This window comes from Salarias fasciatus, chromosome 20, assembly GCF_902148845.1.
Source record: "Salarias fasciatus chromosome 20, fSalaFa1.1, whole genome shotgun sequence".
NCBI lineage: Eukaryota > Metazoa > Chordata > Actinopteri > Blenniiformes > Blenniidae > Salarias > Salarias fasciatus.
In genome coordinates this window covers 6,453,018-6,481,007 of record NC_043764.1, presented here as the reverse complement: position 1 = coordinate 6,481,007, position 27,990 = coordinate 6,453,018, and the positions used below count along the sequence as shown (strand labels likewise).

The 27,990-nt window shown below is 41.9% G+C and overlaps 3 protein-coding genes across 6 annotated transcripts; all 3 read right to left on the bottom strand.

The window, feature by feature from the left end:
* Window positions 1-3,108, bottom strand: nsun5 (NOP2/Sun RNA methyltransferase 5). Its single transcript, XM_030118497.1, has 4 exons — window positions 1,969-3,108; window positions 1,243-1,456; window positions 813-977; window positions 1-272 (listed from the first exon to the last, which is right to left on the bottom strand). The coding sequence occupies exons 1-4, from the start codon at window positions 2,891-2,893 to the stop codon at window positions 71-73; spliced, it is 1,506 nt and encodes a 501-aa protein (XP_029974357.1). The 5' UTR covers window positions 2,894-3,108; the 3' UTR covers window positions 1-70.
* A 1,160-nt stretch (window positions 3,109-4,268) lies between these two features.
* mybl2a (v-myb avian myeloblastosis viral oncogene homolog-like 2a) lies at window positions 4,269-11,941 on the bottom strand. 3 transcript variants are annotated; one of them, XM_030118468.1, is made up of 12 exons: window positions 11,705-11,941; window positions 8,711-8,813; window positions 8,396-8,467; window positions 8,184-8,276; window positions 7,862-8,082; window positions 7,607-7,727; window positions 7,318-7,371; window positions 6,967-7,214; window positions 6,101-6,803; window positions 5,556-5,798; window positions 5,261-5,461; window positions 4,269-5,135 (listed from the first exon to the last, which is right to left on the bottom strand). In XM_030118468.1, exons 1-12 carry the CDS (start codon window positions 11,713-11,715, stop codon window positions 4,584-4,586), a joined length of 2,622 nt encoding a protein of 873 aa, XP_029974328.1. In that variant the 5' UTR covers window positions 11,716-11,941; the 3' UTR covers window positions 4,269-4,583. The 3 variants fall into 3 exon arrangements, with proteins under 3 accessions (XP_029974328.1, XP_029974330.1, XP_029974329.1); XM_030118470.1 differs by lacking the exon at window positions 11,705-11,941 and adding an exon at window positions 11,278-11,338; XM_030118469.1 differs by lacking the exon at window positions 11,705-11,941 and adding an exon at window positions 10,763-10,782.
* A 3,618-nt stretch (window positions 11,942-15,559) lies between these two features.
* sgk2a (serum/glucocorticoid regulated kinase 2a) lies at window positions 15,560-27,418 on the bottom strand. 2 transcript variants are annotated; one of them, XM_030118525.1, is made up of 14 exons: window positions 27,320-27,418; window positions 25,718-25,779; window positions 25,517-25,577; window positions 24,163-24,224; window positions 23,725-23,782; window positions 23,095-23,178; window positions 21,514-21,645; window positions 20,978-21,090; window positions 20,858-20,894; window positions 20,652-20,738; window positions 20,128-20,223; window positions 19,790-19,945; window positions 19,453-19,542; window positions 15,560-17,816 (listed from the first exon to the last, which is right to left on the bottom strand). In XM_030118525.1, exons 3-14 carry the CDS (start codon window positions 25,529-25,531, stop codon window positions 17,661-17,663), a joined length of 1,086 nt encoding a protein of 361 aa, XP_029974385.1. In that variant the 5' UTR covers window positions 25,532-25,577; window positions 25,718-25,779; window positions 27,320-27,418; the 3' UTR covers window positions 15,560-17,660. The 2 variants fall into 2 exon arrangements, with proteins under 2 accessions (XP_029974385.1, XP_029974386.1); XM_030118526.1 differs by having other exon boundaries at window positions 25,710-25,779; window positions 27,320-27,416.
* Between the last annotated feature and the right edge of the window lie 572 nt (window positions 27,419-27,990).

The following is a 27,990-nucleotide window of genomic DNA, read 5'->3' as shown; positions in this document are numbered from 1 at the left end:
AGAAACAACTCTCTTTACTTGACATATATATTCAAATAAAACATTTAATTCTGACAAGTCTCTTTGAATTTCACTCAGCTGCTGCCTGCTTCTTTTTCTTCTTCCTCTTCCTCCTCCTCTTCTTGCTGGGTGTGGCGTCAGTCTGCTCTGCCGCTGCTGCAGGCGTCGGACCGTCCTCCGTCTCCGACGCCTCAGACTCTTCTCCCTCTGAAGCTGCAGGTCTCTTCTCCGACACAGCTGGACTGACTGGAGCTGGATTAGCATCTGAGGGGCTGCGACCAAACAGATTTAATTAAAGGTGCTGTAGGCAGGATTTTGCTAGTCAATGCTAATTTTTCTGTGTTTTCTTTGGATTAAATGTTAGAGTATCCATTGAAAATCCTTTAGGAGTGTAGCATAATTGCACTACCGCGAGGGCGCAGCGTTTCCATCTGTCTCTGTTCTGAGCTGAAAAGGAATCTCGACAGCTCCAGGTATCTTTGACCAATCAGAAAAGCCCATGAGGCTCTAACCGTGATTGGTCGAGGGGCGTTCGTCGCACGTTCTTGTGGGAGGGGCTTAACTTGCGTAAGGGCGTGATATCAAAGAAAACAGGACAGGATTGGCTGTGCTGGGTTTCAAATCACCATCTTGCTTAGGTTTACCTAATCTCGGCGGAGATGCCGAATCCTGCCTACAGCACCTTTAAACAGAGGCTATAATAAATGTGATGGACCTGCAACATGTCTTCCTGTGTCCCATTGAGATTAAACTCAGTGTAAACGATGAAAGATGTAAGTATGCGCCAATAGCTATAAATGACATGGAAGTACCTGATCAGGACATCTGCTTCCCGCCTGGCATCCGCACCCTCTCTGCATCGCTCCAGCAGAGCCACGAAGAAGCCGTGAGTGCGGGTCTTGGCTGTGCTCGCACGCAGACACTGTGAGAGTGGCTCCAGGCCTCGTTCAGGCCACTGAGCCAGCAGAGGAACCAGCCTAGAACAGACCAGACAAACCGTCTCAAGCACAACTCGACACACGACAGCCTTGTGAAATGAATGGAAACAAGTTTAACACACTATAACAATGAGTTCTAGATTTCCGGAGCTATGACGGAAAACGATGTAAAGATTTAGAACCAAATACTGCATCAACGACAGTTTTCATGCCCAGGCTGTTGAGAAAACATGGCAGGGTGAATTTAATGTCTTTCAGAAGATTATGGTGAATCCCAAGAGCTTTTGATGGGACCAGTTGCTACCTGAAGCCGGGGTTCTGCTGCAGGCAGGCTGTCACCACCTCCTCATTCTCCTGGCTGTGGACCGAGCAGGTGGAGTAGACCAGGCGCTTCAGGCGGGGGAACCTGAGCCCGTGATTCAGACATCGCAGCTGGAAGGAGGCTAAGGAGGCCAGACGAGCCTCTTCTTTCTCCTTCTCCTTGTCAGTAGAGGCGTTGTCTCGGAGGCACACCATACCTGGACAAAACATACAGATTTACACCATAATCATTAGTAATTACAACAATAACAATAATAACCACTAACAATTTAAGTGTTTAGTTATTTAAAAACAAACTTTGTAAGAGGCGCTTTACTCTGTAACATATACTTATACATACACACACACACACACACACACACACACACACACACACACACACACACACACACACACATATATATATATATATATATATAAGCCCACCGCTTTTCAAACTCCCTGCAGTCATCAATGTTGGGATATGTGTACAAATATACCAAATACAGTTTGAAGTGTGAATACAACAAAACCTTTAGATGGATTTGTCCCCAGGGAAGCAGTGGAACCACTCAATTTTACAATTTTTATGGTTTTAAGACAGGACACTCGCTAGGTGCCATCTGAAAGAGGATCAGATGTTCACTCATCTAAATTGCACATTTTACACGTCTGGTTACTCCTTTACACATGTTCATAACATCTGGATCTGGATAACGGATCACTTTACCTGATCCACTGCAGGAGGGGTCCAGCAGGACGTACTCCACGTCTTGATACTGAGGGCTGTCGGGGTCCACCTTCAGGAAGTCCTGGTTGGCCAGCTGCTGGCAGGTGACGCCTGCTCGGAGCAGCAGGGTCGACATGGTGGCCAAACGCTTGGCGTCCAAATCAAAGGCAAACAGCCTGCCCTGGTTCTTCATGACAGCCGCCAGGTGACTGGTTTTGTTTCCAGGGGCGGCGCAGGCATCGATGACACGGCTCCCAGGAGGGGGGCTGAGCAGGTGGGCTGGGAGGCAGCTGGCCTTGTCCTGCAGGATGATGTGACCCGCCTTGTACAAGAAGTGGTCGTGGAAGTGAGCTTTAGGAGAGAAGACCAGCAGCTCCGGCAGGTGCAGATCCTTCACAAACTCTCTGTCCTTCAGGGTCAGGTCCTCCAGTCTGAGGGCCTGTCCCCGGTAGGTGAAGCCATCCCTCTTCATGTAGTCCACGACATCCTCCACGGTGGTCTTCAGGGTGTTCACGCGCACGTACCTGGGCAGCCTGTCCCCGGGTGTCTGCTGGACCCCGGCGGGGAGCAGGTCCTCGTTCCTGCTGACCCCCAGCTTCACCTTCCTGCGAGCCAGCTCGGCCTGCAGCCTGGAGCGGTGCTTCATCATCAGCGCCTTCCAGGAGCCGCCGCACTTCAGGCCCTGGCCCATCAGCAGGTCGTACACCAGCACCTTGGCCAGCTGCAGCTTCAGCTTGGTGTGTTTCAGCAGCTTGGTGGCCTCGATGATCTCCTGCAGGACGGGGGAGAACTTCTGCGTCTCACAAACCAGCGCGAACAGCTGCTTGATGTTGGAGAACTTACTGTCGTAGACCAGAGTTTTGAGGGCGCCCTGCTTCCTCTCCGCCTTGTCCAGGATCTCCGCGGCTTTCACGTACAGAGCCATGGCGAACACCGCCGACCCAGAGAGGCGCCACGCGAGTTTGCAAAGGTTATTTTCCCGCTAACAGCTGATGTCTGACTTCAGAGGAGTGGGTCCGTACAAGCCTCCTTCCATTAAACCCTTTCCTCCTGTCCTTCAGAACTCGTCGGAACACAATAAGTGAGTTTTTCTCACTTTCAGCGAAACAGAGCGATCAGCGCCTCCACGCACATGTAGAAGAGCCGTGACCCGGAAGTACACGATGACGTAAGACATTCGTTCAGCCAATCACAGACGATAGGTCTTGAGCCCTGCACACGTTTTTTTCCATGACTTTTTACTTTGACTTTCTACAATTTTAACATAAATAGCCATACGTCCTGGTGGTTCGACTCTCTACGGGGCTGCTAATCAAAAAATACAATGAAATTACAAAAATTCAATACTGTTTTCTCCGTTTCGTTTCAAACTCCGCTCCGTGCAGCCGTCAAGCAACCTCACCGACACAAACCAGGAAACAGCGCTCTCAAAAATAAAAGCATCAATTTTGAAAGCAGAAGTAAATTTCCGCTGGCTGCAAAGAAACAGTGACATTAAAACTCACCAAAATAAAACACGGAGCGAACATAGAAATTCAATTGTGGTTGTTTACATGCTGCATTCTGGTGTAGTGGTCATCACTCTCGACAGTTTGAGTTCTGGTTGGTCCTATGTTGAGTTTGCATGATCTCCCTATGCAATTTTGGATATAAATATATACATCTAAGATAGCAGGTGTTTAAAACATGAGAATATCCACGGATCCCCAGACATTAGTCAAAAAGTAGTTTGAACTTTTGCATTTTCTCACTTTTGCTCAGGTCAATGAACCAAATTACTTTCCAAGATTTACTTTTTTAAAGTACTTGAACTGAACATGAGTTCCCTTTTTCCATTTCTTTTCCATTTCATTTTTAGGTGGGGAAAAAACTCGATTGATACAATTTACAGTTAATACACTGTTAAACCCAAACCATTAACTTTTAACTTGTGAAAGGGATTAAAAACATCTCAAATAAGCTGAAATTATTGAACCTTGAGGAACAGCATGTTCAAATGATGTAGATTCCAAACTGTCTGCTAATCGAGAACTGATCTCAGTAGCAAGATTCAGCTCAGGGTTTATTGCAATCTCCAAAATGGGTTCAAAGTTCATGGTGCATTCAGTCATTTTCAGACCTAAACGTGTCCACAATGACGAAGACATTGGGGTGAAAAAAAAACAAAAAAAACCCCTATAATTCTTCAGTAACCTCACTCCTCAAACGACCGCTGTGCACTTCACGACTACTCGACAGGATCGTATCTGAATGAATACCAAGCTTACATTCTGAACATTTACATAAAGAGACACAAAAAGAAACGTTTACCGTCTTATTTATTTTTACAGTAGAAACATAAGGTGACTGCAATAAAATCAGCAGATGAATTTAACAATCCGTCAGAGTTGAATCCCTCAAACTTTGCAAAAGAAAAACAGTAACTTCACAACATCACTAAACAAACAACTTCCAAAATAAACAACTGTTTAAAAACAAAGTTGCTAATTTATTACAATACGCACAGAACATATAGACTTTAATAAAAGAAATGAGTTCTTTCAGCTTTTCTCGGTCAGAAACTCTTCGAGAAGTTTAAGAAGAAAACAAAGGCGCTGAACTGCAGCTTGACCTCTTCACTGTTTGCTGACCCCGTTGGGCTTTCTGGCAGGTTTTGCCTTGAAAGAGTTTTTGTACAGCAGGAGCCTCTCTGTGGTGTGCTGCGGCAGGCGGTTCCTCTTCGCTCTCACGATGCACAGCGCCATCGAGCAGAGCCGGTCGAACCCTCCAGAGGTCGCTGGCACCGCCAGCAGCCTCCTGGCAATGCTCTGGAGCTTGGGGAACCGGACAGCAGATTTCCAGTACATGATAATGCTGGAGGTGTTTTCCCACAGAGGTTCGGACAGGTACGCCTCAACCTCGCACGTCTTCATGGTCTTTGCAGGCGGCTGGGGGGAGCTGTCCGAGGATTTGCGCTTCTGGCCGTTTCCGGTAGCCTCAGTCCCGCTGCCAACGTCAGCCTGTGATTCCATCAGCTCACCGCCTGATTCATCCTTTTCTACTTTCACCACAGGACAAGCCGAGGCCTCCAAGCTCTCACATTCGCTTTCCACAATGCTGCGAGCCTCACGCTTTGACAGAGGGACTAAGAAATCTGTGTGGTCCATTAGTTTTTCCTCAGAAAATGGCTGGAAAGAGGAGAGAAAAAAAAAACAATGAGGATGAGTATTTTTTCCATTTATATCATTCACATGTGAAATAACCAGATAGAACAACAAGTACAACAGCCACGGCCTGTGTGCTAATTCATTACCTGCAGTTTGATCCTGGGGTCGAGCACAGCAGCTAGAATCAAGTCCTTCTCCTGAATGAAAGACTGGAAGTGTTTGCAGAGGCCCGTGCGCAGAGCTCGGCGGAAGTGAGTGTAGTTAGTGGAACGGTCCTCTAATGTCTTATCAAGGACAACGAGGGTTGGTACGATGCTGGAGACGGTCACACCATTCCCCTGCAGGACCTTCATGAGACGATGGAAAATAAAGAAGTTACAAAACTCAACCAAAAATGACCTCAAAACATTTTCTTGTATTATCTGTGACCTGTTCTCCTACCTGCAGAGCTTCCTCAAAAGGCTCCAGAAGGCCCAGAATGTCCACCACCTGCTCCCTCTTGGCAATGACCAGCGGTGGAATGCTGCTGCTGTCGCTGGCCTCGATGCGAGCGTGGGATAAGACGGCCATGGTGGCGCTCCAGGCGCTCTCCTGCACCATGCGGCGCAGCGACAGCATCATGGAGTTCCAGCTGCAGTTGGTGGAAGGAGGGCAGAGCGACAGGTTGCTCTTCTTGAACAAAACCTGAGCAGAGGACGATAAATAGTATTAAAAAGGGATCAGAGGTCGAAATGAAGAGTGAAACGTCTCACACTTATTTCAAGAAGGCATGAAACTGGGAGCATGAGAGAGCTACATAATGTGAAATTATTGACAAGTTTCACAACATGTGCTACCGCTCAAAAATAGAAATTCCTCAAAATCAAAACAATCTGAAGCTGCTGTGTAATTTGGGATCTAAATATGTACACCTAATAAAGACAGCAGGTGTTTAAAACACAAGAATACACAGATGTTCTTATTTTGATATTTGGTATGGTTCTCACCTCACTCCAGTACGTGCTGCTCTTGAAGAAAGCCACCACGTTGTGGACCTGGAAGAGCAGGTTCTCCACAACTCTGGAGTTTTTCAACGCGTCCTCGATCACCATTTGGAGCGTTTTGGCAACGCAGGCGGTCCTGGTCCCAATCTGGAGCTCTGAGAAGGGCAATTCTGTTTCAGAGGTCTGGTCTGAGAGTAACGCCACGAGTTCTTCTCCGTCTGGGTCTCCTCGCTGAGAGGAACACATGACTTTGAAGTTGCAGAACAGGTTGTTTCTGGTCAGGGCTATTTTGGCCTGGTTGCTGAGAACGTAGCCGATTCTCTGTGGAAAGATGCCGTAGCTCAGCAGCACGCCTTCCAGCTCCTTGGCCACGGCCGTGCTGAGGTTCTTCTGACTGAGGTGACGGAACGCCACGACGGGACGACGGATCTGCCAGGCCTGATTCACAAAGTGGAGCTGCACGACAACGATGGGATTGTCCTGCGGTCGGGACGGAGACCCCGTCCAGAGGTCAAAGGTGACATGAATGATGCCCTCACTGCCTTTGGCTTGGGCAAGAGAGCCCTTGAGGTCACGGATGAGCTGAGGCTTGATGTTTCTCTCCACGTGGTCGTAGAGCAGCAGACCCACAGAACGCTGAGTCAGCTTGTTGTACTCGGGGCTGATGGTGCCCATGAACGACCTGAAGCCTGCGCCTTCAACGAAACTGGGAGGAGCAAAGACGAAATACATGTGTCAGGTACGTTTACTGATGAACAACTCAAATATGCAAAGCATGATGTGGACAAGGACACTACAGAGCTGTCCTTTGCGGGACAGATGTATTTTCTAAACAACACACTGTGTCGGTGATTGGCAGTGTGAGTCACCTGAGTGGGAGCATGTCTTCAGCGATCATCCTCAGCGCAGCCTCAGCAAACATTTTCTGATCCGCCTGCTTCTCCGTGGCTGCAGCAGCGCAGGTGGAGCTGGGACTGGACGTTGAACTGGGACGTGAAGGGGGACTCGAGGAGGAAGCCTCTGCTTTTGGTGGCAAAGCCTTTGGAGGAGAAGCAGCTTCCTCTTGCTTGTGTTTCACAGACTCCTTCTGCTGCTGCTCTGGTTTCTTGGGCTGAATCTTCAGCAAAGCGACAGAGGCGTAAACACACATTAACATTGCAGAAGTCCAGAAACACTTCAGTAAAGCAACTGTTTGAAAGGAATTTAAGTGTCAAGCTTACCAATTCCTTAAATACTGGTTCAGCATCTAGTACAACATCACATTTGAAGTTCACCTGTGGCAATAAGAAGTTCATTTAAATTACACAGAGGTTTGATTTCATACAGTTTAACCGGCTACTCACATCGCATCCAGTTACTGCAGGAAAAAAGACTGAGTGAAGCAGTTTGCATGAATTGACCATGGAGGACCGAGGTAATTCAATTAATGCAATGTTATTGAAGTAAAAACAAATTCTCAAAACACACACACACCTCTACTGGATGTGTTAACTTCTATTAGCACCGTACCTCTCCTTCTATAAACTGCTGCAGATCGAGGGAGATGCTTTCAGCTTCATCTTTGTACCAGCCCAGCTCGGCCCTGCGTTTGATGGGAGCGTTCCAGCGATTCCTCACACACTTGTCTGATCTGCCAGAAGAATAAAAAACAAACTAAAAAAAAAAAAAAAAAAGTCCAAACTTCTACATAGAAAGACAAAGGTAAAAAAAAATGGGCAACTTTGGTGTGAGTATGTACAGATCAATCACTGGTATATAACCCACCTTCCAGGAAGCAGCTTGGAAATATCCGCCCAGCGGTTCCCCAGAACAGCCTGGGCTTTGTAGATGATGAGATCTTCTTCGATGGTCCAATAGCTCTTCTGCATCACTGGGTCCAGGTAGCTCTGCCAGCGCTCTTCACAGTGTTTTGACAGGCGCCCCTTCATGTGCTTGGCAATAATCTCCCAGTGTTTGGTGCCATAAAAGCCCACCAGCTCCATTAACTTGTCAGGTAAAAAAATAACAGAGTAAAATGTAAAACAGGAGGATATTGATAATCGGAGTCGTTCCAGTCAAGTCTGTCTTGTGCTTTTAAATCAGCAACCTTCTCGTCTTCCTCTTTGGACCAGGGCTTCTTTCCTAAATCTGGATTGACGTGTTTTTTCCAGCGGTGTATACATTGGTGCAGCGTGCGGCCCTGCGAACGCCACATCAAACATCCTGTGTGTTATTAATGTGATCTCAAAGCTGTAGTGGCATGCCAGTTACCTATTTTTATCAAACTTTCAGACTAATTTTGCTCTGACTTGTTCTTACCGGCAGGAAACTGGCAATGACTTTCCAGTCTTTTTTCCCAAAGCTATTGACCAGGATTTTGAGATTTTCATCCTGTGCAACAAAGAAAATCAAATCAAAATCAGATCAAAACTAGTACATTATAAAGTCTGAAGCCACCTAGATGTTCATAATATATCAAATCACAGACTGATAACATTTACACACAACAGGGCTAACCAATGTTAATTTGTCCTTAATTACTGTCCATATGGGTATCTGGAGTCCTTCTTTTGCCAAAACCAAGTCACTGAAACATGTAGGGTTACGTTAAGGCGGTGCTGACATTATCCTCACCTCCTCCTGAGTCCAGCGGACTTTACCATTTCCACCTCTCTTCTTGTCTGGCGAGTCCGAGTCCGTCTCGGTGCATTGACTACATTCATCCTCTTCTTCCATGCTGCAAACCCAGAGACAACAAGTTAGGAAACTCAAACTGTCAAACTAATTTCAATGCAGAATGAAGAGGCATATGAGCATTTGTGGTATGTGTAGTATTACACAATCAACTGTTCTATGATGAACTGAAAGATATTTATTTAAACGAATTCCCTGATGTGTATGGCAGATCATGCTCAGAAAAATTAATTCCAGCCTGAGGTATTCTCCCGATACCACTTAGGATTTTTAAATTTACTGATGCTGCTGTATTGAATGTTTCTTGGGGAAGAAAGGTAAATGATTTGAACAGTCGTGATGATGGTCACAAGATCTGCATGTGTGAAATCACTAAAATCTCTGGAAAATATCAATTTAGTGCCCTAATTTTCAGAAAAAACATGGTGATTACAAAAGTAGGAATTTATGAATGTTTAAATGATAACGAAATAAAAAATATTTTGAAAGTAAAACATCAACATCAAGGCTCTCAAATGAGTCGAGACTAAATCGTTACAAGATTTCTCGTTTCGTGAAAAGCTGTCTCGCGGGCACAGGACACGCCTATCAGACCACTGTGTGATAGCCGAGCTTCTATTAGTGACCTGTAGGGGCCAGTAGTGCTCCTTTGCAACATGAAGTCTTCCAGAAATTGAAAAGGAGAAGGAACACAGCAACAGATGTCCTCTGCAGCTGTTAGCATGTGTTGCATGCATGCAGCTCAACACCATGTTTAAACCATGCATGAATGCAAATTATTAAACCTTTCAAAATATACCTATGTTGTTTTGTGACAGTTATAAAGTCTATTCTTCCAGCCATATTTTGTCATTTTAGTTTTCTTAAAAATATAGTAGAAATCTAGTCTCGCCACATGATCGTGAACCCAATAATATCATGTCTCATCTTGTGAGCTGAGTGTCTCATCCCACCCCTACAAATGAGTTTTCTATATGTATGTTTTATGAGTGTTTTAAGAGATTTTATTGTTTTATTGTAAACCTTCAACCTCTTTTTTTTTTACATTTATACTGTGGCTTGTACAATTTATACACAAAAACACTCATATTTACATTTTCTACCTTAGTTTTTTTTAACAACATGGCACATCCATGGGGCAAATTTACAGTTTCAATTAAACTATTCTGATGCTGTCGACAAACATTCACAAAACCCACACACAGGGCTGAACGACGACAGCACTGTAATCAATAAATAAATGGAAAATCAATGTGTTTTCCTTCAGGACAAGAAAAGAGGTAAAAATCCAAAAGTAGTTCAATATCTTTGTACATCTAAATTTGTACATGTAAATCTAAATGCATTCACTTAATTAGCAGCATCTTAAAGCAACACTAACGAACTTTCAGTTTTCGTTGATTTTGGCGGCGCCAGTGGACAAAAGCGGTAGTGTTTTGCCTGAATGAATACTACAGTTCCCATGAGGACTAGTGCGTGGCGTCGTAAAATGCTGCTCCCGGTGGCGTGCTGTTGGACTGAACTTGCCTTCATTTGTTTCCAGTGGCTGTGTGAAGGACGGATAGCGACGAGGTAATGAATCTCATGGTGGCTAAACAATGTTATATCATGATGTGACGCATGCCGTAAAGCAGTCTGCACATTTGGAGTTTTTTAGTGTGGAGGGTTCCTACCACCCTCCTCACAGTTGCTTAGTCCAAGTGAAAGCAATACTGACGCCCTCAGCCCGTGACAGAGGGGTCATTCAACTAGCTGTAAGTCGATGTATCATCACAAAAGAAATTAAAATGTTTTATTAAGGTTGAAAAGTTCCTTAGTGTCGCTTTAAGCAATGATCTGGCAAATATTTTTTGACACGACTAGAAATCACATTGTGGATATAAGCAACTTTAAATTATGCTGTTAAACGAATTTAGAACACATATTTGGTGTACAAGGTAGCATTTTCACAGCAAAGAACAACCGCAGCTAATAACAGAACATCGCACTTACGTCATTAATATGGCGATCTTGTCACCGCCCCTAAACACACTGCTAATGAATGGAAAGATTTCTGATACAAACAAGCCACTGTCAAACGTGAAAATTATTAAAATATGTTTGAAATCCCTGTTTTGCCTTCTTATATGTAACCAATGTGTTCAGATCCATATATTCAGTGCAGACATCGAAAGTTAGCAACTGCTAATTACTTAAAGACATTACAACCACACAAAGAGACAAACTACGACAAGATTTGCTAAGTTAACCAATATTTGAATAAACGATATTCATTCAGCGTTATAGTACATTATTTTCGTGCTCGTTCTGTCCAAAAACTAGTTAGCATCGAGCTAACAGCATACTTAAAAGTTGATAGCTAAGAGGCTAACATTAGCATCTGCAAACAACACGATACTTTCGACGTGAATGTAAAAACAGCGAGCCGCAAAATGAAACTGTCCTACCCTCAAAACAGTTGCAAATAAATTCCTAAGAAAAAAAGAAGGCAGAACAAGAGAACTTACTTTTGAATTTGTATGTAACTTGCAGCTAGCTAACAGCTCGATGCTCCAGTGTCCACACTCCGACAGGCTGTCGCCTCAACAAGTAGAGCGCCCTCAGTGGACGACGGCCGCAAGTGCAGCTAATGTGTATGTAGCGTTTTGACGACTTTTTTTAGGGGGAAATTATGAAGACATGTGGCTAATTTGTAATTAGGCGAACTCAGAAGAGCAAACTGAGCAATTACACTGGACCTCCAAACCTCCAGATTCAGCTTTTTTTCTCCACGTGAAGAGAAAAATGTCTGCCTGTCTGTCTCACATCCAAACACTGAAAGGTTTTTCCCTGCGCTTCAGCTTTAGCTTTTTAATCAAAAGAAAGACATAAATACGCACAGTTTTACCGTATTTTCACCAGAAACATTTGTGCAAATGAACGTATTACACTTACCCGTGCGACATCAGTCTGGTCTGTGTCAGCTGCTCGAGCCCGGGGCAGAGTGAAGAGACGGCCTACCAGGAAGAGTTACAACAGCAACTTAAACTAATCTTTTTAGGATTTAATGAAAAGCGCTGCCACTAAGGCCAACTAAAATGCGTGTCCCTCACTAACTATATAGTCGATTTCAGGGCTCGTTTTGATCTATCGGTGCAAATTTACCCGCGACAAAAAATGAGGGTGCGTTCAAGAGCAGCACTGCTGCAGCAACTGCTGCTAAAAACACTACCGTGGTCTGGAACCACGTGAAACAGAGCGGCTGGATGCTAACAGCTAACGGCTGCTAGCTGCTGTGCAGAGTTACTTTCTATTTGTAAATTTCAGTCCATCGACACCTATTGTGAATATATAATCACGACGAACAGAATATTAATTCGTCTGTAATAATGAAGGTTGGGTATCGCCATGATATGATTTCTGGGATACCGCACAAACCTTGATACTGTAAGGTGACTTGAGATTGGTAGTCTTCTACAGTAATATTATAAAATAATTTTTAAAAAAGGCAAAAGAATTGGTTGAAAATTCTTCGTTTAAGAGTTAATAATCCACCTGATTAATTCTGATGTTAAATCTTTTTTGAAAAATTTTTCCCAACACTGCACACTTCAGTATGTGTCTGTTAGTGCTCATATATACAAGCTTAACATAAAAAAAAAACAACAAAAAAAACATAGAAAGTGCATTTTGTCTGCACATTCAGTGAAATAACACAACTTAGAGGTTCTTCTCAGACTTTTTAAAATGTGTACCACTTGTGAAGATCTGGAACTCTCCAAGTCCCACCATAATGTGAACGTGAGTGAAGGTTACCAAGTTAGCTTTAGACTCTTTTTTTTAAACTTATTTGCCTATTTTAAATATGAATTGCATTCTTGAAACATTTTTTTTCAGTCTGAGTTTTGGACTATTTACATAATTATACACATTTTCTTTTCTTTTATTATATTTTTTTCAATTATTAAAAATAATATATTTATGATTTTCAACGACGCACCACAAGAGGGAGCTCATTAACTGGTGGTAGTGTGTCAAAGACAGTAGCTACTTTGCATTTTACTAGTAAAGTGTGGGTCTGGTACTTCCAGATTTCAATTACTTGTTGCAGAGGAGAAAATAATCTGCCAAAAAAAAAAATAATAATAAAAATCTGTTAATTTTTTCTAGAGTGCAGATTTGAACAATATTTCCTCAAAATATGATGCTTATTACTGTCTAACCATAAGGTGCTTCAATTTTAAAATTGTCATGTATAATTCTTGAAAGCTAATGAGTGGAACAACTATTGGGATTATAAACATGGCTCAAGTTCTGCTTCACTCACTCTGACAAGAGTAGTAAAAAAATATATAGTGAAAAAAGGGGTGATATTTTTACACCAACATTTTTTGTTTTGAACACAGCATCTTGTCTTCACTATTCCACAGTCCAACTTAACAACCTGACATTCACTAAACATATGTACTATACATTTCTTGTTACATCCAAAACACCTAATTGAGTTTACATACAATGCAATATTGAATGCACTGAATGTACGATTAAAACCTGTTAAATTGGCTTCCTCTCTCTGTATTTTGGTAGGAAACTGTAATCTCCAAAGAAAATCAATACAGGCACAGGTAGAACATACAAACTCCACACAGAAAAGAAGAGAAATGTTACGTCTTTCGCTGTACGGTGTAAGTTATTCTCTGAATTTGACTTATTCTGAAAGTGAATTGGGAAGTTATTGTGGTATGGTGGACCATTTGAAGTGTGTTGTCCCGGGGCTAACACTGGTGGTGATGAGGGTGTCAATTACAATTACAGTTACGGGTGCAGGGATTTGAAACAGCAACCTCAACAAACTTAGTTCTCTGACCACTTCTGCCCCAACAAAACACACTGTGCTGAATATGAGAGGAAAATATTGACTAAAATACTAAACTAAATTACACCAGTTTCACTCCAAATTTCAGACAAATGTTTTAGAGTCACCAATTTACCACAAGTTGAGAAAATCCCAACACACAGGGAGAACATGGAAACTTCCCACAGAAATTCCCCAGGTCCCACTACATCACCAGGTGAGCAGCTACAAAAGTGTGTGGTAATGATAAATGGATAATCATACATTCATACAATCATACATAAAAAACATTGCCTGGTCTTCACGGTTACTTCCATCAGGAGAAGTGACCATGTTAGAAAGCTGTAAATATCCAAACATGTCTCATTGATGATGAGTATCAGAAGGCCTTTATCATCACCAGATTCCAGTTCATTAGAACATGGGCTGTAGTAGAAGAGGAGATTAACATCATTATTGTTCAACCACGAAATGTGCAACAAATGTGCAATGTTGTCATGTTAATATGAAACAAAACCACTGAGAAAAGTTCTTGCTGAATCTACGAGACCAAAAATGAAGGCAACTCTGGGTCTAAAATAAGGTCCAAACTGCTGATATGAACCTAATGTGTTGGTCAGTTAGGTGAACTCCCATAAACCCTCGAGCACCCAATGAAGAGCGTAGAGCTGGTCCAGTGTTCTACAACCTGGATGAAAGCTTTCGTAAGTCACTCTGGAAAACTAGCAAAGTATACAAATGACTGTAATCAAATTATGGCTGAGCGTGTGTGTTTGTGTGTGAGTGTATAATTTTGGGTGTGTGTCTTGAACATAGAATAGTGTGTGGGTGCGAGATGAGAGACGCCGAGAGGTGGGAAAAAAAAAAATAAATAAAAATTATAAGGAGAAGAAGAAGTAATACCTGTATGAACTAGATCGGTTTAGTTCTTTTCCTTTTGGGATATATTTTTTGTTGCTGTCTTGGTAATGTTTATGTTGCTAGGGGTAGGCGATACAAGTGATAAACTTCTGCCTATACCCTTTCAGTCAAATGTATTGTTTAAGTTGTAAGAATTATGCTACTTGTGTTTCCATGATAAAAGAAGACTGAAATAAAAATCAATCAATCAATCAATCAATCAATCAAAGCAGCGTTGTTCCTCCTGGATCCCAGGTTAGACTATCGGTCAAATCCTCCTCTCCAGTACTCTGGAATAGACTTTCCTGAGAAAGCTGAGGAGTGTGAAGCCCCTATAGCTGGAGCACATCCTCTGTTCTCCCACCACCTGAGTTTGCTGATGCAGAGGTCCTGTCCCCAACCACAATGTCACAGAGACATGTCAGCCGAGAGAGTCTCTGCACATTCAGAGACTGAAGGTACTCAGGGCGAATCTCATCCACCCCCGGTGCTTTCAACTTGGGTGATGGATGATTCCACCTGTGAGACCTCAGCCTCTGCTTCCTCCACAGAAAGTGTTGTGGTGGGATTGGGAAGATCCTCGAAGTATTCCGTCCAGAGTTCGCTCAACTTATGGAGAAGATGTTCGAGTGTGTCCCTCATGGTATCCTCTACAGGGTGCTTCAGGAGTACGGAGTCCGGGGCCCCTTGTTCAGGGCCGTCCGGTGTCTGTATGACCGAAGTAGGAGTCTGGTCCTCATTGACAGCAGTAAGTCGGACCTGTTCCCGGGGCATGGTGGACTCCGGCAGGGCTGTCCTATGTCACCGGTTCTGTTCAAAACTTTTATGGACAGAATATCTAGCCGCAGCCAGTAGTGTTGGAGTCGAGACCACATAAACCGAGACCAAGACATGGTCGAGACCACAGTGTATCGAGACCGAGACAAGACCAAGACCATATCAAACCAGTTTTATTCAACACTTATTAAATGCAGCTTTTAGGCAAGTGTGCTAACAATCTGTCCTGCTCTGTCCGAGACACACAACGTTTGAATCTCCTTTCCACCATCCCAGAGGTTGAGATGGTGTTGTGACTCGTGATGCGGTGAAACTTATGTTAATCGTGTTTTTTTTTCCTTTTATACAATCTTCATGAAAAAGCAGAGCTAAGAACAGAACGCTGCTGTGTGTCCAGGTCTGCATGTTTAGGCAAGAGCAGCTTATTATTTTCTAGTAATTTATTTAAGGTGGAATATATGAGAGATCGGGATAATTCTACACATTTTCAAAGTTCTTTCTGTTTCTGTTTGTGGTCCTCCAGGACCAGGAGTGATCTCCTCCTGTGAAGTTTAACAATACCGGGATTCCTTTGAACGGTCGACTTGTCCAAGCTGCTCAGTGCTCCGAGTTAACAACAACAGACGTGCTCGCTTCGGTTTAATGGTTCATCAGAAAGAACATGTAAATGTTTTGACAGCGGTTAGACTTGTGAACAGGTTTTTCTATGTACACAAACACACATACTGTAAATGCGGCTCTTTGCTACGGTTGACATCGGTCCGTGGTGATGCTGCTGAGGCCGCTGCTGGCAGCGTGACCCCAAGGCAATGACGTGAGCCTCTGTTTACAGAATCAGTCAGGGAATAACCAGCTGGCACGCAGTGTTACATTGTTCAAAGGCAAGTGGACAAGGAAGACAAAGGCCAAGTTAAGGCCTGTCAAGTCTTACTTCCATTGCAGCTTTCAACCAGGAGAAAGAGGCAAAACTTTGAAAGCCACGTGAAATAAAATATCAATGTAAAACAGTGGCAGGACTTTAAATGTACGTTTTACCCCATTTAATAGGAGTAATCTAGTTGTTGTCCTAAATAATACATAAGTATTTCCCCACGACAGTATTTTACACTATTTAGCATGTAAGAAAACTTTGAGTGACGCTGCACAAAACCATCAAGATGCGTTCATTCACTTTAATACATGGGAGCATATTTGGTGTTAAATTCACAAACAAGACTGTATTTGTCAGATAAAAATACAACAAAACATTTATTTACATTTTCCAGTTATTGTGTCGCTAATAAAACTCCAACAAGAAGAACATCGCTAACTTCATCCCCGAGGCAGAAAGAAGCTTCATGGTTTCTAACAGTACATGATCATCCTGCCAAGCAGCTGCAGGATATTTACAGAGGTTGCAGCATTTTCACAGTCACATGAATTCTGTCAACATTTTACATCAGCAGAATGTAATCTGTTATCTTCAAACTAAAATATTCTTCAGACGAAAACACTTTCCTCCATGATGGAGAGAAATCTAAAATACACCATCTTCTGCACAATGCAGTCAAGTTTACAAATGTTTTTCATGTTTTTGATTGACAAATGTATTATACCTTATACAAAACCACTGCAGTGTTGCTGCAAATCATTTTAACAGCTTTTCCCAAAAAAAATGTTTCCTTCTGGTTCTTTAGAAATGTTTTTAAGTGTTAGATGTTGCCTCATGGGTGTTAAACAGACATGCACTGAAATGTCAGTAATATCTTTTTTTTAACATAGGTAAAATAGGTTAACTTGGGCAGGAGATTCATGTTGCTTCCCACAATGCAACTGTTTCCCAGCTGAATCTGGTTAAAGGGAAACCTGATACAGGCTGTCGGTCGTCTCAGTCAAGGGCTGAGAGTCGCATGTATTGAGGTTAAAAAGCCAAAAGAAACACGAGAATATTTCCACTTGACTGAAGAAATCTGTCTTTAAAAATGGGCCTGCCATGCAAATATAACTCGGATGTATGAAAATGAAAGACGTGTTTTTCTTCCTTTAAGAACAGATTCTCTCTTTTGTAAATCCATCCGGACCTCATCCACCAATAAAAGAACTCAAGAGCATTTATGCAACATCTTAAATGTATTTACTCACCTGTACATACAGTAATTGCTTTAAGAGCACCTATGGGACTTCCAAGCAAGAAAATAAAAGCTTCACATATTTTAACAATTTTAAACAAAGCTCTCCATGTCAGACACGCCGTCTTTCTGTTGCAGATTGATGTTTTGAGACTCTGTGCAGATGCCACTTGGGATTTCTGCAATATCCCAAGAGGAACTTGTCTTTTGGTGATCTTATCTGAGAGGAGTGATCTCCTCGAATAAACAGTCACTTCAGCGTCTTCGTGTCTCACAGAAAGCTGTCCTCAGTGGCCACAAAAGAAAAGCCGTTGAAGGCGTTGCTGGAGCTGGTGCTGGCGTTGAGCTCCGGGGTCCGGCTCACCGAGCTGGGAACCACTTCTCTGGTGAACTCTGGATCAATATGCTGAGTGTCGGCTGGGCCTTTCTGAAATTGGAAACAATAGATCAAGCACATAAATATGATTGAATGTATGGTATGCAACGATTTTGCATAAAACACATTTTTATTCACTAGCTTTTAACTCAGCCTGAGACTCTGCCCGTGTTTTTTAATGTTTATTTAAATGTCTCTTTTTTGTTGTTTGTTTTATTTTCTTTGTTCTTATTGGATTTTATTCTTGCGCTTGCACTTTTATATCTTGTGACTTTGTACAGTACTTTGTGCCAGCTGCAGTTGTTTTTAAAGTGCTGTATAAATAAAGTTGAGTTGAGTTGCATACAATACATGGGCAGGGTTGCAAACAACACTCAAAAAGTAATACAATTTGGGTTTAGCAGATTATTTCTTTGTTTTCACAAAGTTTCATTGTCATAAAAAAAAAGATTGGCCGAGTGTCTCTCAATCTCTCTCTCTCTCTCTCTCTCTCTCTCTCTCTCTCTCTCTCTCTCTCTCTCTCTCTCTCTCTCTCTCTCTCCTCTCCCTGAGATGATGATGTCATTTAAAAACTGATACACTGTTGCCAACTCCTCAGTCAGGAAGGTTCTAAATGATGTCATCATCTAATTTGCATAGCTGCTCATTTGCATATCTAGGTCAAATTGAGCTTTGTTGCCAAGACCAGTGCTGAGAGTAACGGCGTTAGAATATGCAGCGTTTCTACTTTCAGTTTGATTTTCCCTCCTTGGGAGTCCAGCTGAGCCACTGAGCATGACGTTTGTGTACATACTGATCAAAAGTGCAACATGTGAAGTGACAGAGATACAGCCATAGCCCTGGTCACTGAAAGGCAGCTTTTAAATGGAGGTTGATTGACATAGATCTATTGTGTTTTATTATTCTTTTACAAATGTAGAAATGCTATCTACAGTTACAAATGAAATTTGATCGTTGTCTCGTCTCATATTATTACATAGCAAAATGTGAATAATTTAGATTAATGGAGTGTTTCCTCTTTGTAAGTTAGTTTTAGTGTCCATTTATTCCATTAATCGTTTATTCAGTTTTATAATAAATAATTGAACGTGCATCTTAAAGTTCCTTTAAGAGGGATCCAAGTTCTTTAACATATTTTAATGCATTTTTTTAAGTAATGCAATAGTGAGTTTGCCTATGAATTAGTTACTTTTAAAATATTGTAACTCAGTAACTAACTTGGTTACTTTTATTAAGAAGTAACTAGCAACTAATTACTTTTAAAAAGTAACTTGACTAACACTTATTATAATATTCCCGAATATGCATTTGTGGAACAAGCAGCACAACTGAGTTTGTAACATGGACACATCTGTCAATGCAGAGCAGGCGTGCTTTAATTTACTGTCACCTATTGACTTATTTTGAGCTCCTGGTTAAATGAGTCCTCAAGCTTTTCTGTTTTTATATATGTTGTTTGTATCTACGTGAAGACTTAAACCATTAGGACAATCTCAGCTAAAATGTGAACGTTACCATCAAGAAAATTCTTTTTGATGCATGAATGAAAAAGCAAATGGTTAAATGCGTGAGCGCGCACACACACAGACACACACACACACACACACACACACACACACACACACACGCTGCAGCTGATTTGACTGTGTGTCTGATCAAAGCGAGAGACGTTCACAGGTGGACTCACCACGTTGGGGTTGTAAGGAGGAGTGATTCTCTTGTGGTAAAGGTCGTCCCAGTTAATTGGAGAGAAAAAGACGTGGTTCTTTATTTCCAACTACAAATTTAAACAAATTGAAAGATTAGTGAGACAAATGAATACTTGTATGTCAAAGTCGTATTAAATGTGAAGTTAAGCTAAATATATTTAATAACACTTCATTTTGTAATCAGTCAAATAATGGAATATTTGCAGTCCTTAGAGCTGATCGTCTTTTATCAGTCTTGGCTCATTTCTGGTCTCATTAAATTTCTGGTTCAAGACTCAGCAGTGGCAGTCATTTCTGTACTCTGGTTGCACTCACAAAGTCAGCGATGGCCCCGAGGCGCCTGTGCTGGTCTTTCTGGAGAAGGCCGACCAGCAGAGAGCAGACAGCGTCAGACTTTCCTGGAGGCATCGGCAGCGGCTTGTGAAGGATCCCGTCGTACATTTCACCGACATCCCGGCTGTAGAAAGGCGGCTGGAGTAGCAGGATGGGTACAACGATCATCAGTGTAAAAGGATGGGCTCTAACCACCGGCTAACTTTTCTTATGAAAACTCTATTTGTGTGAAATTAAATCTTTAACACTTTGTCTGCTGCTTGTTCAACCACGACTCACTTAAATCACATTATCCAGCTCAGGGGAAAACACACACATACCAGACTGTAGATCATCTCATAAAGCACGGCTCCCAGACACCACCAGTCCACTGTGCGGTCGTACGGCTCCTTACGAAGCACCTCTGGGGCTAAATACTTCACACAGAACAACCAAACAACAGAACACTGAAGCAGCAGAAACAACTCAGTATGTCCAGTTACTGTGCATGCAGGATGGGAAATAGAGTGAACTATTTATTTAATTAAAAGATATTGTTCAGATGTAATGAAATGTATATATGTAATGAACATAGCTTGAAAAGTATGAATGTAACTTGTGTCCTCCTTTATACAATAAAGATCTAAACATCTGATCTCCATCTTTTCATCAAGAACCTCCAAGTACAATGATCAAGATGCTAAATTTCAATAAAAACAACATCTTGCGGGATTTTTTTTTTATAACGTTTACATGAGAGTTTACAGTTTCCTTAGTAAATCAGGAAAATATAACAGTGTTAGTTCAAGGATGCTCCTCTTTTTTATGCAAAACATTTTTTATGGTATTTTTTTTGATAACTCACTTCAGGAGTACCACAGAACGTGGAGGTGGTTCCCTCTGGTTCTACTCCCTCTTTGCAGAGCCCGAAGTCTGTCAGCACCACATGACCCTGCACACCCACAACAAGACCAGGCATTCGCATTCAAAAAAACACAATCAAAGTAAAAAAGAAAGCTAAAATTCTTAAATATCCAATTGAATAAATTCACTGTGTGGATTGTTCCTGACCTCCGAGTCTAACAGAATATTCTCCGGCTTCAGATCTCTAAAAAGAACAAGAAGACATCAGAAAAGGAAGCAAAACTGTTTGAGATATGTGACGGTATTTGATGTGAGCGTCCGTCTGACCTATAAACGATGTTGAGGGAGTGAAGGTAGCCGATGGCGCTCGCGACCTCTGCTGCGTAAAACCTGGCTCTGGGCTCCGAGAAGCACCTCTCCCTCTGCAGGTGGAAGAACAGCTGCAGACAAACAGGGAGAGGAGTTAAACAGGACACACAGGCACAGAAAAACACGAAGAGACCTGAAGGATCACTTCACATCAAGGCGTTCAACACCTGACTGTAGAGAACGTCTCAGCTGGGTGTAAAATGTCTTATCATGCTGGTGGACAGTTGCTTCCTGTCGACCGGCGTGTTTATTAGTTTTCCAGTTTGCCTCATAAATCCAGCAGATTTCACTGGAAATCTAAACACACTCAGTGAGTTTGTTTATTACGGGGAGCATCTCCTCATCTCATGTCACTGCGTTGAGTTTAGCTCATCTGAGACACATGTAAGACCACAGCTACAGCACGACACGTCACATTCACCGGAGGTCTGTTTCCACCAGGTTTAGCTGAAGTTTAACAGGAAACTTAACTTGTTCCCGCTGAGCAGACGTACCTCTCCCCCATTTACATAGTCCAGGACAAAGTAGAGTTTCTCTGGAGTCTGAAAAGAGTAGTGCAGTCGAACCAGAAAAGGATGTTTCAGACTCTTCAGCAGCACATTTCTCTCCGCCATGATGTTCTTTTGCTGAGGACAGAAAAGACACAAGTGAGTTGGACATCAAGAAACAAAGAACCGCGCTCTTTTTTTATTCTGAGTAATGTATATAAATGTATATAAAGAATGTAACAAGTTATATGGATTAAAAAAGGCATTGGTGAGCATTATTGCTATGACTGAATGAAACACTTTGATATAATAAAACAAAGACTTATTTGGTTTGAGGTTTCTGTGCACAATGCTGAAGTTCAAACACACTTTTTCACACTTTTAAGCCGATTGACCAATCAGGTTGAGTCCTTTTGAATAACAGAAAGCGAAGAGGCTGTTTGTAGTACTTTGATAAGAACAGATGACTCAAAAAGTATCTCAGCTACTTCATGTATTCATTCAATTAATTTACTATTCTCACTTTAGAACAGTTTTTCCCGAACTATGGATCTGGACACGACTTGGGTTTTTCTTCAACGAATGAGTGAAATTCCTCACACTTCAATCAATTCATGTTCAAACTACAACTGTTGTTTAGCTAAAATGTAGCTCTCTCTCTCTCTCTCTCTCTCTCTCTCTCTCTCTCTCTCTCTCTCTCTCTCTCGCTCTCTCTCTCTCTCTCTAACTTCTTTACTTTTATATTTAGAATTTAAGTTTAACATTGGTACATGACAAACATTTTCCGTGAACTGCTGGACTTAACTTGTGTAAATGAGTCACTTCATGTCATTGTTCACAAAAATTTGTTCACTAATTATTCAATCACTTAGAGGAAACACATCACAAAAGCTTCAGATGAACTGGAAATGTCTCTCAGTCTGTGAATCCTAGAATCAGCTCATGTTGCACACCTCCACAGACATTGATCAGATAAACCGATCCCACAGCGCTTCACTCTCAGAGACTCCAGGGAGGAGATCTGAAGACCGACACGCTTTTCACGTCGACATTCAAAGAATAAAAGTGTGTCTTGAAACTGATCAGCCAAACTCTGTCATGTTTGAGCTGATTAATGGGAAAACCAGTCTGAATGGAAGCAGGATGAATGTGTTTCATCTGATTTAGTTTTCTTTTTTTCCGGAGAGTGGCCTACTTTATTTTGTGGGCGCTGTAAATTGTGTCCTTTGCACAGAACATGCAGCAGATTAGATAAGATTGGGATGATGTTGATGAGTCCAGGCGCTGTTTACTAATAACTCTCACACATTTTCCTCCCGGCCGCCTCTGAGAGATTTTCCACCTTCATGTTCTTGTCCTGCCACGATGGACTGTTGTGTAACAGAAATTGCACTTCAGCAGATTAATGCTCGGATCGCAATCTCACCTCAGAAATCATTTATCGCTTACTGATACGAACGGATTGTACAGTGCTTATCTTAGTGGGGCATTTAAAACACTTCCCTCAGGTGTTGCTAAGTTTTTGGAGCGTTTTGGTTGGCGTCCATGTGGACTCCGGTCTCACTTCATGACACACCATTCACACACCTCCTTCTTCTTGAGGATGACTTTCTTCTGCAGCACTTTGACGGCGTAGAATTTGCTGTCCGCTTTGAGCTTGGCGAGCAGCACCTGCATGGAGGGTTGCCGGTTAGCGGTTTGTTTTCAGTAAGCATTCAGCGCCTGCATCCCGACACGCTGCTCTCAGGACATCACATCAAAGAAGTGCACACAACACAGATACGTGATCTGTGGAAACAGACGAGACGGGGAAATCTGAGCACCGTGTTGATACAAAAAAAAATAAATAAATAAAAAGCTTCTACATCCTTCTGTCATGTAGAAATATAGATGTATGGTGAAACGGACGTCAGGCGGGTCATGTTTGATTTTGTTGTGTTTTTCTGTTGTGTTGACGGAATTATGTTCAGGAAACTGTACGAGGCCTCGGAGGAGTGTGTGGTTAATGATTCATGAAGCCGGCAGCACATTCTGATCAGACGGCGGCAGCAGGTAGTCTGTCTGACCCTGGCTGCAATGTCAGCAACAGGTCTCTCTCCCCCTCTCTCTCTCTCTCGCTCTCTCTCTCTCTCTCTCTCTCTCTCTTTCATCAAAGACTCCTCACATTTAACCCAAGAAATTGCAGATATAATCGACAATGGAAAAATCCATGGCTACCTTTCCAAAGGTCCCTTTTCCAATGACAGCCAGGAAGTCAAAGTCAGTTGGTCTGGCGCTGCAACAGAAGACTGATTAATTCCATGTATTGTGATGTTTGACTGACCAAAGTACACAATAACCTCTGAGGTGCTGCCGAAAGGCTTTGAAAAGAAACAACATCAAGGTTGTAGAGTTCTCCTGAACTCCCACCTGAACTCCCAATTAAATATTTGAAAGTAGCCACTCTTGTTGTCTCGCTTAGAAAATGCTGAAATAATTGGAAAATCTTCGTCAAACAAGTTTGTGTGAACTTGGAGTTGGTACATGGCTGAACTATACATGAATCACTGGATTGTTCTTGTCTGAGATGCATTTTTCTTCTTCTTTTTTTTGTTTTTAAATTGAAACAAGAAGCTGTGGACCGACAGGGAGAGCAGTGAACGCGGAGCTACTGACTGTGGGTTCGCTGAAGGTCCCAGGTTGACATCCGAGTGAGAAGACGAGGATGCTGATCGCAACTGTGGAAAAATTATATAAAAATACGTATACAGTAAGACCACGGGAAGAAAACGTCACATTGCATACAGTTATCTTGGAATGACTGGAAGCCCTCCCTATCTGGACTCACAGACATCATTCATATACAGCAGTTTGGGTGGAGTTACTAAAAAAAATACCTGACTATGGTTATTTCTTTAAAAGCAAAGGAGGTACTGCTGGTACTGAAGTTTAAAAACTGAGTAGTGATTAGGCCAATGAACTTGTGAAATGCTTTTTGATCTTAATAATCTCAAACTTTTGAAATCTAAGCTGAGCGAATGAGAGACAGCAGCTCTACGACTGTTTTCATGCACTGCAGTGACAGGCGATTATTTTAACATATCGATCGGGACATAGTGTGTTTCTGCAAGACATAATCAAGGTAATGCAACAGGTTACTTTACAACATATTATTCTTATTATAAAGAAGACGTGCGTATTTTCATGTGTGTTAGATCCTTTACGGAAAAGGAAGTTAGAGTTTGACTGAATATTGTCAACAGAGAAACTGTTCATAGGATGCATTTAACTGACCTAATAGGATCATCTTCACTTTTTTTCCACACATAATCACCGTATACTGTTCATTATAACTTTAGGGATAACTTCATACATGAACCACATTCATAACTGTGTTTAGATACACATATGTAAACATGCTTAAAGTATCAGTATTTAGATGTCTGATATTTAAAAAATTGAATCATCACAACAGCACTAGTAAAGAGTGACTGAAGTGTTTAATTTTCAAACCTATTTGACTCCTATTTATTGTCCCATTTGCATTTGGAAAATATTTCCGGAAAAAAAGAAAATGACCGTAACAGTTTTTATTAAATCACAATTCTAATGCAGTTTGAAAGTTAACTAACTTAGAGCATGTGATCTTTTGTACTTGGATTTACACACAAACAGAGAAAAAACAAAGCTCCATGAACTATATTGAAATTAAATGGAAAAAAATTATATATATATATTTTTTTTTTTATTATTTGACACAATGCTAACTTTCTTAAGTGGTCTCACAGACACACACACACATTCACACACACACGTACACAAACATACACGCATTGGCCACGAAAAGCAAATATTGCATGGAGATAAAAACACAAGGTCATGTGTCACATTGTTGGTTACATAACTCCTGATGAAGCTTTCTGCCTGCTGATCATGAGTTTGATCTATTTATGGCACCGCAGGAATTTTATGATCGCACCAGTATTGTTAATTTGCTGACAACATATTTGCAGTAGACACAAAAACTCACATTGCAGTGCGCCATGGCTCCTGTGCTCGTCTCCCACGAGAGACAAGCGACGGTAACAGACCTGTGACGAAGAGGAGAGGAAGAGGCTGAGATCAGTCACTGGCTGGACATTCATGATATTCAATCACATCACGCTGTGCATGTGTGTGTGTGTGTGTGTGTGTGTGTGTGTGTGTGTGTGTTTCTGAAGCACCTGCTGACCTCGGTGTGACAGCCTGAGGATCCGGAGGAGCTGGTCCTTCAGGTTTTGAGGGAAGAAGATGCTGGAACAACACAGGGACGATGAGGGACATTGTGTTCATATGGTATGGATACTTGTCTGTGTGTGTGTGTGTGTGTGTGTGTGTGTGTGTGTGTGTGTGTGTGTGTGTGTGTGTGTGTTCCATATGGCTCGTATTACTCATGTTGTGGGGACACAGATGTTTCACATTGTTGGAAACTTCTCTGATCTCTCAGTAAAAACAGCAGATGCTTCCAGCATCAGTCCGCCAGTGTCCAATCAATCAATCAAACTTTATTTATAAAGCAATTTTTTTCATATTAAAAAACAACACAAAGCGTGTGTGTGTGTGTGTGTGTGTTTGTTGTTCAGTGGGCCTCGTCTGTGTGACTGAGTGTGTTTGCATTGTAAATATTGTTGTGTCATTTTCTTATCTGTGGAAGCAAGAGGGATGATCCAGGTGTCTCTCACACACACACGCAAACTAAATGAAAGCCCAGCGAGCTGGATTCAGCAAAGCAGGTTTTCTAAAGTTGTAAACTCCCTAAAAATTAGACTAATGCAACATTTTTTTTCTAAAAAAAAGTCAACAGTATCTTCAGATTGTGTAAAAAAGAAAAAAAAAAAACTGAGCTCGACTGAAGGAACGACTCCAGCAAAACGTCTCATTTAGTGACGACTGGGATCAGTATAAAAAATATGGCCTTTCGAAAGAAAAACATTCTCAATGATCAGTTTAACCAGTTGTGCATGACTGAAAATTTCAAACAGTCATTTTCTTCACATTTTTTTCATTATGTGATTGTTATTTTTAGATTGACCTAAAAAAACCCAATCACTTAAAAAAATTAAATAAATAAAAAAAAGTCTAAATCTTACCAGGTCTGTTTTTCTAGTTTCTCACCCTAAAAAACACATAAAATAAAACCAAATCATGATTTACATGGTTTTAAGATCTGCAACAATTTAAGCTGAAATGAAAACAGGGAGAACTGAGTTATCAGTAAATTGGTTCGTATCCTGATTGTGGGGAGATACTCAGATATGAATCATTGGTGACTTGACCCATTTGGAAAGATCAACTCTTCAAGTGAAACATTAAATGAAGCTTTAAAAATAGGCCAAAACCAACATCGATCGGTCTGAGTCCTCACAGCACGGAGAATAATCTCACACTGAGGTTCACTGACTGAACCACCAACTTGCTCCGGTAGGAATCTACTGAGGGATAATAACATCTAGTCCTACACAACAGATCAAAATATTTTTACAGTTTTCATCAATAAAATGAATGCCTCTGCACAGAATATGAAATGAAATGAATGAAATACAAAATGACCAAAGCAGAAAGTACTGTTTGAGTTCCTTATATCCCGTAGCCTGAACACAGTAGACAGTTATCCTCATGTTATTATGACCCTGAGGCGTCCCAGGCGATCATATGTCCCTGTTAGAATATTGAAAAATGTAACTCTGCCCCTCACTGGCACAACAAGCTGATAATCATGCAGATTATTGATTGACAACACACCACAGTCCCTGCAACACAAGCAACATACAGGAGGATTCAGGAGTTTGCTCACCTGCGTGTGTGTGTGTGGTGTGTGAGGAGATGAGTGTGCAGGCAGCGTGTTCGCCCCAGGACTCCGAGGAGTGTGTGAGTGTGTGAGTGTGTGAGCAGAGGGAGCAGCAGGAGGCTGAACCTGCTCTGAGGTCTCAGACGTCACGCAGGAAGGTCGACCTCTGCACAGTGAATCATTGATGAAAAGTCATAGAGCGGGTGTGTGTGTGTGTGTGTGTGTGTGTGTGTGTGTGTGTGTATGTGTGTGTGTGTGTGTGTGTGTGTGTGTGTGTGTGTGTGTGTGTGTGTGTGTGTGTTAGGGTTCTCCTGACCTCCTGGCACTTTTGCTTTCTACGTACCACATAAATAATTTGTTTGCTCTTTTCAAATCCCATTAAATGTGATTGAGAACAAGAATACAGAAGCTCTGCTATAAATTACATGTTTGTTTGTTTTTTTCCCAGACGGAGTTGGAGGAGAAGAAGATATGACCCACATGTGTGAAACATGAGGCTTTTGCCTAACGGAGCAAAAAGAGCTGTCTGTGCAAAATAAAAGTCAATCGAGCAACAAGTCATGATGAGTGGTGCACTTAGTGTTATTATACACAAGTTTCGAGCTTCAAACCAAGAAATTAAACCTGATGTAATGAACACATTCTGCCTGCTGAGGCTCTTAAAGAAATCCTCTGTC

Bases quoted from the DNA above. Each gene is read 5' to 3' on its own strand.
- mybl2a (XM_030118468.1), bottom strand. The intron at 8,277-8,395 runs GTAAGAACAAGT...TGGCGTTCGCAG, and splicing joins TCATTGCCAGTTTCCTGCCG to GGCCGCACGCTGCACCAATG. The intron at 8,083-8,183 runs GTTGCTGATTTA...TTACCTGACAAG, and splicing joins CCAAAGAGGAAGACGAGAAG to TTAATGGAGCTGGTGGGCTT.
- nsun5 (XM_030118497.1), bottom strand. From the start codon at position 2,893: ATGGCTCTGTACGTGAAAGCCGCGGAGATCCTGGACAAGGCGGAGAGG. The intron at 1,457-1,968 runs GTAAAGTGATCC...TGTTTTGTCCAG, and splicing joins CCCCTCCTGCAGTGGATCAG to GTATGGTGTGCCTCCGAGAC. The intron at 978-1,242 runs GTAGCAACTGGT...GGTCTGTTCTAG, and splicing joins CAGCAGAACCCCGGCTTCAG to GCTGGTTCCTCTGCTGGCTC.
- sgk2a (XM_030118525.1), bottom strand. The intron at 21,646-23,094 runs GTGTGTGAATGG...TTCTGTCCTCAG, and splicing joins TCATCCTCAAGAAGAAGGAG to CAAAAGAACATCATGGCGGA. The intron at 19,946-20,127 runs GTATGTGTGTGT...CTGCTACTCCAG, and splicing joins ATGAGATGATCTACAGTCTG to CCGCCTTTCTACAGCCGGGA.